General features: G+C 41.7%; 1 protein-coding gene across 4 annotated transcripts; it reads right to left on the bottom strand.

Annotated features, from left to right (window-relative positions):
* Positions 1-636: 636 nt before the first annotated feature.
* Positions 637-10,658, bottom strand: PVALB (parvalbumin). Of its 4 annotated transcripts, none has more exons than XM_005150386.3 (5): positions 10,506-10,653; positions 10,135-10,202; positions 8,048-8,180; positions 7,537-7,646; positions 637-2,180 (listed from the first exon to the last, which is right to left on the bottom strand). In XM_005150386.3, the coding sequence occupies exons 2-5, from the start codon at positions 10,193-10,195 to the stop codon at positions 2,152-2,154; spliced, it is 333 nt and encodes a 110-aa protein (XP_005150443.1). In that variant the 5' UTR covers positions 10,196-10,202; positions 10,506-10,653; the 3' UTR covers positions 637-2,151. The 4 variants fall into 4 exon arrangements, with proteins under 4 accessions (XP_005150443.1, XP_005150441.1, XP_030905886.1 ...); XM_031050026.2 differs by lacking the exon at positions 637-2,180 and adding an exon at positions 6,679-6,809 and having other exon boundaries at positions 10,506-10,658; XM_005150384.3 differs by lacking the exon at positions 10,506-10,653 and having other exon boundaries at positions 10,135-10,395.
* Positions 10,659-11,492: the final 834 nt, after the last annotated feature.

Genomic DNA, 11,492 nt, shown 5'->3' with positions numbered 1-11,492 from the left:
AGATTCAAAGACTAGGAAGATACTATAAAAGCCTTTCTTTATATAGCAATTTTATGTTGATTCTGTGGGTTGGAGCACCTCCTGCGTGAAGACAGGCTGAGAAAGTTGGGATTGTTCAGGCTGGAGAAGAGAAGCTGTGTGGAGACCTCATAGTAGCCTTCCAGTATCCGAAGGGGGCCTACGAGGATGCAGAGAGGAACTCTTCATCAGGGACTGTAGTGATAGGACAAGGGGGAATGGGTTCAAACTGAAACAGGGGAAGTTCAGGGGAAGTTCAGGTTAGACATAAGGCAGAAATTCTTTACCATGAGCGTGGTGAGGCACTGGAACAGGTTGCCCAAAGAAATGGTAAATGCTCCATCCCTGGTCTAGTGTGAGGTGTCCCTGCCCATGGCAGGGGGTTGGAACTGGATGATCTTAAAGTCCTTTCCAACCCAAACAATTCTATGAATCTATGGTTCTACGATTCATGATAGGTCAATAGGTGGGTTCCTAATGGTTTTTTCCCTGTAGCCCAGTATACTCTTGTAATTACGCTTTATTGCCACGTGAGGTCAGCAGCTGCCGAGAGAAAAAAAAAAAAAAAAAAAAACACAACAAAAACCCAAAACCAGGCAATAAATCGCTTCATTGCAGTCCGTTTTCGTTTGCTTTATTTAGAATACTTAGAAATCAATACATTCTTCAGATCCGTATATACATTGTGCAAAACCAAAGGATTTCTTTTGAAAGCACAGCAGCTTTAGCAAAGAAAGTCTTTCTTGTGAGTTACTACAGAGTGAAAATTTGGAACAGCTTTAGGGAGTGTTTATTGGCTTCCCGAGTAGCATTGGGTAATTACTGTGGCAGAGGACAGTATTCTGTACAATGTGATGGTGACAGGGTTTCAGCGTTATTTTCTCCTTTTTCTTTTAAATACTAAATTAGCGGTAATAAATCTGAATGGAATAAGGTGTAATTGCTGCAGGGAATAGTTTGGAATCCAGAAATGGCAACTACCCTTCCTTTTTCTTGCAGTAGTAATCAATGTTCTGTCAAGATGTGGGGAAGATGTTAAAAAAAGAAAAAGATAAAAAGCATGAGCTTGGTACCAAAATTACGAGACAGGATTTGGGATACAAGTGTCTTGCTCTTGGCTCTGTCATAGGCTTACTGTTGGCTAGTCATTTCCTTAACTTGAGTCTCAGTTTTGTATGTGTAACTCAAAGGAAAAAATATTCTCTTCTTTAGTAAAGTATTTGAAGGAATGTTTTTTGATGGGATTTTTATATAGTATTTTAATAGTGAGAGTATCAACAGCAACACAACACCTGAATCTTGGTGTCCCTCTTCCTGATATTCATACTGTTGTTCTTTTGTGTATTCTGTTCTTCCTGTCCTAGATAGTTGTGTAACATTGATAGTAAGCATATCCTGTGTTTCAGAAATGACCGCTTTTTAATACTTCACAGAGTTATCCCCATGCATGATTGGCACCAACTGATATTCCTGTCAAACCTTTTATCCAAAAATCCCCCTGCACCAGGCAAATTTAACAAATGATACAGACAAGGATCAATTTACTGATAACCAAAATGCAGCATGGGAGATGTAGGTTAAATATTAGGAAATACTTTTTAGCTATAACACTGATTAAGTTGGAAGAACAAACTGCCAAATGAAGTTGGGTAATTGCCATCACTAGAGATTTTCCATCACTAGAGATTTTCCAGGCTATGAGTATGCATCCATTTAGCAGGGATGGCTTAAAAATAATGCAGTCAGTTTTGCCACAGTTCAGAATTTGGGCTGAATGACTCATTATATGCATGTTTTATCCCAAAAACTGGCTTTTATTTCTTCCTACTTTACCCTAGCAAGGGATAAAGCTGCAGGGATGTCAGCAAAAAAGAGTAAAATTTTCTCTCAGCGTGTGCCAAACCTACATGAAATAAGAAACAAGTTATAGTGAGAGAATAAAGCCCAGATTGATGTGACCTTTATTATTTTAACAGTGTCTTTCAGCACAATTACAGAGTTGCAGGATTGCAGAGAACATAGCTGGAGTATAAAATAACATAAATAAATAGAACAGGAGCCAAAGCAGCCAGCAGGAGGTGGTTGGAATTGGGCAGTGAAGGATGGGTGAAGGGTTTGCATTGGTCAAAGCCTTTATGATTCAGCCACCATAGTTGCAAATTCTGGAGAAGGGAAACATTTAAAAAAAATATTAAAAAAAAGAAAATGTAAAGGAGGAAGCATATTACAATGATTACAGAGTCAGTGGTGTAGCAGAAACATCACAATAACAGAAGAACAAAGAAATCCTGGTTAGTTTAAGGGAAAGTATGACTTGGGAAATCTCACAGTGAAATGAAAGGATTTTTTTAAGGGTAAGAGAGAAATGGTGTACATGCCAGACTGTCAAGACTGTCCACTGCTATTCATCTGAAGAACTTGATTAGCTCCCTGTTATTCCTTTGTAAATCGCAATGGGATGAAAGCAAGAGCTAGAAATTTAATTTCACAGTGAGATAAATTTCCTTTATATCAGAGTTTGGCAAAGAGACTCATTAATGAGTCTTTCAGAGTATTTGTGTCCCTATATTATAAATATATTACATTTAAACTCAATTTTGTCCCAGCAAATTGACTGGAAATGACAGATTACAAAACCAGAAAGCTCACACCAACACATCTTGACCACACTGGTGATAATGAGAAAAATTCTTGTGATCTCAGAGGGACAGAATTTTACCCTGTGGCTTTTATTAGTGTTACATCAATAATATTTACATAAACATATCTATCTTCAGTTTGGGTTTATTTTATGCTTTGGTGAGTGTATATATATATATAGTGCTTTTCATCAGGGTGATAAAGCATGGAAAAGGCATGTTTGTATCCTGGTGAATAGCTGCCTGGCATACCGCATTCTGAATACTGCATTACTCAAGGAGGTTATAATTCCTAACTCCATCTAACCTTGGAACAGTCACACATGAGAATACCTTGCACAGTTTTGTGTGCCTCAGAGCTTGAAAAATGACAGACTGGAGGGAATCCCAAGAAGGGCAACAAAAATGATAAAGGGATTAGAGGGTATACAGAGAGAGTGGTTTATGGATTTAACATAATCAGCTGAGAGGAACATGACAAATAGGGGAGGCAGTCATCTGTAAAGGCTCAAAAGAAAATTATTGAAGTTTGACATAATGAAGAGTAATGTCTTGCAACTAAAAAGGATAGAAAATGAAAATTAGGCATTTGAAGAACATTCTAATGTTCAGTTGAAAAATGCTAAACTCTAAACAAGTGAGATCTTCACTGACTGGTGTGTGCAAACTGATAGCACTTTTGATGATGTTGTGTCCAAAAAACATGTTGCCAAATGCTGACAAACCAGAGTAAGACATAAAAATGTCAGTGGGTTTAAATTAAATCCAAATCTATCCATCATTTTGAAAGATGTAAATCCAAGTTAGGATTAGTGATGCAGATTACTTAACACAAAATGTGTCTAAATCCTGTACATGGTGGGTACAGAGATCGAAAATGTTGCAAACTGAATTTAAGAGATAACATAAAGTGCTTGTGATAGAAACCCAGACTGTTCTGCCCAGAAAAGGAAACAGGCTATGATTATTAAATCACGGTGTGAATAAATCCTGCAGACAGAAACATGAACTGCAATGGAGGAAACCTTTCCAAAAGGGAAAACTAACTACACATATTCTATTAGAACAAGCTGTCATACTTGCAACAGCTGAATTAAATCCTTTTTATAATAATTTGCATCTATGGAACATATTTGGAAAAGGTTATTCAGACTTGCAGCCAAATATTTTCTGTAATGCATTTTGATAGTGGTATTATCACTTAATGGCAATATATTTCATGGGTACCTCCTGATAGCCAGCAAACCATAAAATACTCCTTTATGAATAACTGCTATCTGCTTTAAAGTTTTCCCAGGTTTTTCAATATACTTGAAATATTTTGAAGATGTTCCAGTTGAATAATCTTGTAAAGTAGTTCACTATGGGTTTTCATATAAAGGTTAGCCCAACCACAGATGGCTTGTGGAGGCATTGTTACCAAGTGTTCTCATATATGGAGAATATATATTCTGAGATATGACACTGTATATTAGCCCCTGCCTATTGGTTGTTCTTGTATATATTTACTGGCTCTGACAAGGGAGAGAATCCTTGGGATTGACTGCATCCTCCTTTCCAGCTGTAATTTTCCTTCCAAACAAAGTTCTGTCTTTCTTTGCACAATCGATAGTTTTAAATTGCAAGGATTTAGACTATTTTGTCATGTAAAATAATTTACTAGCTGTCTTATGTCATAAAACAAGAGGATTCTTTTGCGGTGTGCAATATAGTTCAGTAACATATACCATCCTGCTGCATACCCTGCAGTATTTTACTGAAATGACAGCTATAATTGCAGATTACACATTGTAGGCTAACGATTTCTCTTATCAGATTGTTTTTTACGTTATCGGTACAATAGCAAATCTGATTAGCAAAATTCATAAGTAATGACTTACACTAATTTATTTTAGAAGACACAGCAGCACAAAGAGGGATAACAAAAATTACTTCCACAAGCTTTTTCTTCTTTGTTATGTCTTTTACCTGTAGCAAGGTCATGACTTAGCAGCTGTAATTCTGAATGCTTGATGTCTCATTTTTACAATGTTTAAAGAAAATAATTGAAATACTTTGAAATATTTGCAGAAATTGAGCTGTATCAAGGAAAATATTTGATTTACTAGGACAAAAATGTGGACTTGTTCTGTCTACAGTGCATGAACTTTGAAAATTCTTTATATACTTTCTCAAGTCTATTGGTACCAAGAAACAGAAAGGCGTGATGTGTGTGTCCAGTGCTGACACACAAAATAGGTTAAAAAACCCACTATGATAATTTTCACTTCTTTCTTACAAATGTTCTCCTGAAGCCGAGCGAGCAGCTTCAGCATCGCTTCCCAAGCTAATCTAAAAGCTAATGTTTGTAGTTCTCTTAGGTAACTTGGCCTTGACCTGCATGGGTTTTTTTTTTTCACATTTGTCATCTTTTGTTCATATCAGTAAAAGATGAAAGGGTCTTAATATCAGACAGAAGATGATAACGTCTTATATGAACAGGCTGCAAGTTTTCAACTGTTTGAAACTGGCAGATGAGCCACAAATTACAAATCTTGACTGGACAGGACGTAACCTGAAGAAACTATTTCTGAGCTGAATGGTCTTGCAGGAATGGTAAAAGGTTTAAAGCAGGAGACATGAGAGACAATTTGTAACATGTAACCCTAACTGGAAGAAGTCTGATTACGTTAGGATTAACATTTGTGAAAAAAAGTCTGAGAAAGATGGCTCTGTGGTGTTAAAAATCCATGAAGATTGGGTCTTACAACTGCTATGGGCTCCTGAGGGGTGCTTCATATGGGCATTCAAGGACCATCTAGCGAATTAACATTAATCCCTGTGTAAGGCTGCATCATTTAGGCTGCAATAATTTAGTAATGTAGGAAGCTGGTGTTTGAAACAAAGGGTAAAAGTGATGCCTGACAATTCTGTTACAGGGAAACAAATGGCTTGCAACAGAAATACAGCACTGCAATACTGAATATAAATGTGACGTACATTTGTGACTTTTATTTACATAGGCAATTCTAATCTGGAATTGGATTTCTGAACCAAAGGTAAAGCTGAAAAGTTTCTGTCTTCCTCACCCTTTGGTCACAGCCAATTTGTTTGCATGTATTTTTGCATGTATTTCAAGCCTTTCCAGTGTCACAATTTCCTGTTAAAAGTCAAATTTAAGAAATGGAAAAAAACCAGTGATGTTGCACAGTAGGGCTATGTACCACCCCAGAAGAGGCAAATAAAAGAAGCCTTTCATTCTCTTCCCATTATTGATTATAAATTCAGTGTAATTCCAGTTCAAAGTTAAGGAAGGGTAAAACTTGCAGAAGAAAGAGGAGTGTTTCGTATTGCTTTATTACAATGTACTGGCTTTCAGGCATTGCTTTGACTTTAAAAAGTTATGGTCAATGTTAAATAAAAAAATTAATGCTGTATTCTCTTGTAAAAGCTAAAATCATTCTGCAATATAGTCCTTGTATTCTAATCAATACTGCTTTTGTTTTGCAGCCTTCCGGTAATAACTGAAAATATATGTGATGTGAGGTTGGTGGATCAGCTCTAAGCTTACTTACCTGAGCCAAGTTTGCTTCTGAAAAGTCTTGCCCACTAATTTTAGTACCACTGCCACTAATTTTAATGGGAATAAGGAGGACCCATATAGTTAAAGCATGTGAAATTTCAAATGGTGACACACTCATCAGGGTCAGTACCACTGCTGAAGTTTAGCAGGAACTTCCTCTAGGTGCTTCACATAGCTCTTCTGGGACCATGATAGAATCATGATCTGAGAAATCAAAGGCTTTAATCTAGAAAAAGGGCCATAGTCAGTGGTATGGCAAGGTGCTACCAACAGGCAGATATGTATGACTAATATGTCAGTGGCTGATTTTGTGAGTCTTTTTTTTTCAGCTTCTGAATAAGGAGACTATGTTAGTTAATCATATTTTGCTTTTTATGCCTTTTTTAATTGCCTTTTTTTTTTGGATACAACTTTTTTTTTTTTTTTTTTTTTACAGCTCCCAGAGACTGGGTGACAGAGAGAGATAGGAGTGCTTTAGGTATTTTTTAGATATCAACCTAGCATGTGGCTTATCAGTATTGTGAAAACTCAGCAATTGCCTGCTGTCTCGGTGATTTAGTACCCTGGCCACAGACTTCTGCTACTGTCTCCTGCAATGAGGAAAAATTAAATTCAGAAACTCATCTCTTCATGTCTCTCCCAGTGTGTCTCAGGGATACAGAAAGAGAAAGAAGGATAAAATTTGCATGTGGGCTAATTTGATTCATCCCAAGGGGGAATAGAAAACAGTAATTTTTAAGCAGTGCTATAAAAGGAAAAGTTGTTATTTCTTATACTTCTCATATTTAGTAAAACGGAGTGAAAAGCTTTCTTAGCTGTGAAGACCCACCTAAATACTAGCCAAAGCTGGATGGAAATTCTGTAGCAGACTGACTGCACTTTGAATTTTAAAGGCATTACTTTGTGAAGTCGTGCATTACTTTCCTATTTACTCTTCATCAAGCAGAAATGCTGGTACTCAGCTCTTTTTCTTTCAAAGTTTTATATTCAAGCCCGGGTCTTTGAACTCTCAGTGTCCTGATCCTCAATCCACTTGAAATCTTAAACTCACTGAAGTTGCATCAGTCCTTAGCCCGGTGCTGTGGTTTAACTACATCTCGGTTTCTATGAACTGTTGCCCCCTCTAGTGTCAGAACTCAGCCCCTGTTTTGCCTAAAGCAAGGAATGGCAAATGTAGCAGGACTTCGTATTTCATTAAATCTAATTTGTGCCCTTCAGAAGGTCACAGCCCCCAGTGATTCCCAGATTTCCTCAGCTGTTGTATGTAAGAGTAATATTTCATTGTTACAGTCAAAGTTTACTCCTCTAATCACATACCGTCAGCGCCAATTTTACCGTCCCCATCCTTATCTCCAGCAGCCAGAAGAGCCTTCGTTTCTTTGTCTGATAGGTCTCGTCCCTCTGGGGTAAAGCCCTTCAGTACAAACCTAAAGAGGGGGCATGGAAAAAAGGAAAGTTGTGGTTCGTGTGGTTTTTTTCCCCCCCCAGAACAGTTTAATTTCATATTTATTTGTACCACCAATTCCATATGTGAGTTAAAATCCAGTGCTGACCTTCTCTAACATTCAGGACAAGTGCTTTGCTCTGAAACTGCATTTGAATGAAGAACTAGCAATAAGGTATTGATCATTCATAAAAGTTATAACTAGCTACCTCCAACACGCTTTAGACCATACCATATAGTAAGTAAATAACAGATTACTGCACACAAATACTAGTTGGAAGATTGAACTGTATGCTATAATCTAAAGTCTTGGAAAAAAAAAAACACCCAGGAAATTAGACTCTTAAGGTGACGCTATTTGAGAAAGGACATATCTTGACCTACTTTAATTCGTCCTCTTCGATGAAGCCACTTCGATCTTTATCAAGAATATGGAAAACCTTCTTCACATCTTCTGGGCTCTTCTTTTTCAGTCCTACCATCTCGAAAAACTTCTTGTAGTTAAACGATTCAGCAGCTATAGGAGATGAAAAGCCAGAGGGCTGCTTAGAAAAAACATTGAGACATACACTAGTACATACCTGTGGTTTCCTTCCACGCTGCTGCATGTCCTATCCTGGGAGGCACAGTTGAGCCCAGCTATGTAGGAGCTCCATGTACGCCCTGTAATCAATTTTCCATGCTTCACAGAAGCTAATTGTGATAAACAGAGGGGGAGAGGGACAGTGCCTGCTCTTTGCAGATGAAGAGCTGAGCTACAGAGAGATGGAGACTTTGCCCAAGGTCACACAGGAAGTCTGTGGTAGAGTTGGGAGCTGAAGTCTACCCTGCTTGGTCTCATTTCAGTGCCTTAACCCCTTTTTTTGGCTAAGTTTAATTCTAAACCAGTCATCTGAGAGCGGTCTCTGGATATTACATGGCTGTCACTTCTTGACATTTCCACCCTTTAAAACAAAAAAGCCCACTCTTGCTCAACCATGGAGCACTGACGAGAAGTGTTACAGCACGTGGCTTTTTCAGGGCTGTTTCGTTTTTCCTGAAGGCTTATCAGAAATCAGTGTTGCATTTGGACAGCTAAAGGTACGTGCAGTGGTGGTTTGTAAGCTCAGGCACTGCAAGGGAGTGCTGTGCGCTATCCTGCCTGCGAGACGGTATCAGAAACGATCTCCAGGGAGGAAGAGACAAAAAAGAATCAAAACAAACAAACAGAGCCCTTGAAATCGGAGCCGAGATAAACGAGTTTACGTGCTTCATCTCTCCCGTCCTTTAACCGCACCCGCTTTTGTCCCACCCTGATATCCTAACGACTGTGCTAGGGATTAGGAAGGTGTGGATTAGAAACCCAGTACAGTGACCTCCAAAACGTGCTGCGGAGGGTTGTTTGTTTTTTCCCTCTCCTTCTTCCCCATGCATCCTTATTCCGGCCGCAGCTTTTCCTCTTACGTAAAATGAAGGAGGCTCAGTCCTTCGGGATCTGCTTGACTAAGACCTGTCATTAGTTGCTGCTAACTGCATCTGCTCCGGGACCTGCCCTCAGAACAATGGGAGCTAATGAGAAAAACAGCCGCCGGATGGAGCAAAGCGTTTTGCTGGTCCCTTAGACTCCGGGCTGCTGCGCTCAGCCGGGCTCGGCAGGGTTTGCGCCTCCGTCCGCCCGGGAAGGTCACTGCACAGGGCAGGACGGAGGGAGGCGGCTCTACCGGTGCTGCGGTCGGCCAGGTAGTCCAGAGGGGTAGGGAGAGAGAACGTGCATCCCGGAGCACGATTTTTGGCGTTGCTTTAAGAGCAACCTTAGCTGCTGAATCTCTGCAGGGTTGCTGTCGGCTCAGGGCTGGTGGTCAATTAGAGAGGTAGGGAATATCGGGACCCGGAGGAGTGTGAGAGGCAAGTACAGACGGCTGGCAGCCATTCGTCCTGCAGAAAGCTTCTGCAGTCGAGTAGTGAGTGCTCTATCGTTGCCTTCTGCTCCATCCCAAAAAGCAAAGCCCACCCAGGGATCCCACATAGGACGTAAGAAAAGAGCGAATTCTTAGCTCCTTGCAATGAGAAACAGCAGTTCTATGATACCTGAAACTCAATTTCAGGGGTGAGTGGAAGCTGCCGGCATCCATGGCTCACTTCCCTATCCCACAACAGGATATAATCCAGTCTGGTTTGCCGAGGGTATTTTTTTTTTCCTTTGAAAGTATCCCCTCGGTAGGAGCCTGTCCGCAGCTGCTGCTCACCTTCCTTTGAAATAGGTATTTCATCTCTGTAATGTGCAGGGCAACTTTGCTGAGGATGCAGCCCTAGAATTGATAAACGTGACAGGCTTCCACTGTACTTCTGAAAAGCATCCTCGATTAGTATTTTGCTTAGAAATATCCTCTAATCTTCCCCAAGCTCAAAGAAATGCGCTGCTATCGGAAGCTGAAGAGAGGAAAGAGGAGAAAAGAGGAAATAAAAGAAAGAAAAGAAAAAGAGGTACTCACCTGAAAAGGCTCCCACAGCCTTCTTGATATCCTCAGCGTTGAGCACGTCAGTCATAGCCATCCTGCAACTGTTTGAACAGGGAGGCAAGTGCGAAAAGATTAAAAAGTGCTTTTCTCATCATTTCTGCTCATATGACCAAGCTGCAGTGCCGCGCGGGGATGGCACACCGAGAAGGGCTGGACCCGCGCCAGCTCCGTACCCCTGCGTGGCAGAGCGCCCAAACGTGGGCTGTCGCTCTCCCATTCGCAGAGCCCCACGTCGTCCGCGGACGAGGGGGTTCGGCTCAAGAGAGGGCACGGGGATGGGCGCCTGTGCGGGGACCGGAGGGGGCAGGGGGTCTCTCCCTACGAGATGGGAGCCTAAGCCTTACTGGAGCAGTGCCAGAGTCTGTCGTGATAGCGGCTGGAGAAAAGAGTTGTGCCAAGGTCAAGTCCTCGGGTGCGGTGGAAGAGTGCTGGTGCAGAGCAGAGGCTTTTCCTTTAGTAAGGCAGGGCGAGCTTCCCCGGTTATAGTCGGGGATGAGCAAGGAACTGCAGCATATGCCAAGCTTCAAGCTGCTCTTGGGGTCGGGAAGCAAATGTAACGTAGCTTTTGAACATTCGCCTTACCGTTCAAACACTTTAAACATCTGCCCCTTCTGCCTTCCCCCCCCCCCTCCCCTTCACACACACGTTCCTGTTAGACCTCGTTTCTTTCGGGCCAGTCCATATTAAGCATCATCCTCGCTGAATTAATTATCACATCCCTACGAATCCTACAGATCCTGTTTGTAATGCACAATATGCTGCAGAAGCCTCGCAATGGGATACCGTGGAACGAGACGCGAGGTGACAAACGCGCTGGTGCGGAGCTCCCGAGCAGCGGTGGGCTCCTTAGGCGGGACCGGGCTCTTCCCGACATCGTCGAGTACGATTTCAGGATTGTTAAGTGTTTTCTAGGGTTGTTTTCTCTCCAAGTAACTGTGCCCATTTTTTCACAAGAAATATGGCCAATAGTCCAGCTAGTCCTCAAGAGTCTGGGCAGGAGCCATTAGGCTGAGATAGCCAAGGTTGGGGCCCGGGAGTAGGGCAGATCTCCGCGGGAGTGTTGGCATCTCCGCTTCAGGAAATAGGGGGTGTGGGGGGAAGTAATCTCCCCGCTCTGGGACCGGTGGGCATAGCCCGATTCCCCGGGGACTGCTGCACCCCGGCCAGGAGCGGGGCAGCCGGGGAGCGGCCTTGGGAGGGATGTGGCGGCTGTGACACTGGGGTCTCTTCTGTCAGTCGTTCCAGAACTGCGAGCCCGTCCTTCCCTGCGCGGCCCAAGTTCAGCTATAACGGGTGAGTCATTAGCATGCCACTAAGCGCAGAAGGACGGA

The sequence above is a fragment of the Melopsittacus undulatus genome, chromosome 5, assembly GCF_012275295.1.
Source record: "Melopsittacus undulatus isolate bMelUnd1 chromosome 5, bMelUnd1.mat.Z, whole genome shotgun sequence".
Lineage (NCBI taxonomy): Eukaryota > Metazoa > Chordata > Aves > Psittaciformes > Psittaculidae > Melopsittacus > Melopsittacus undulatus.
This window is presented reverse-complemented; position numbering and strand designations above follow the sequence as displayed.

Coding starts and splice junctions, on each gene's coding strand:
- PVALB (XM_031050026.2), bottom strand. CDS start 10,195: ATGGCTATGACTGACGTGCTCAACGCTGAGGATATCAAGAAGGCTGTG. Junction 8,181..10,134: donor GGCTGTGGGAGCCTTTTCAG/GTGAGTACCTCT, acceptor CATCTCCTATAG/CTGCTGAATCGTTTAACTAC. Junction 7,647..8,047: donor ATCGAAGAGGACGAATTAAA/GTAGGTCAAGAT, acceptor CCCCCTCTTTAG/GTTTGTACTGAAGGGCTTTA.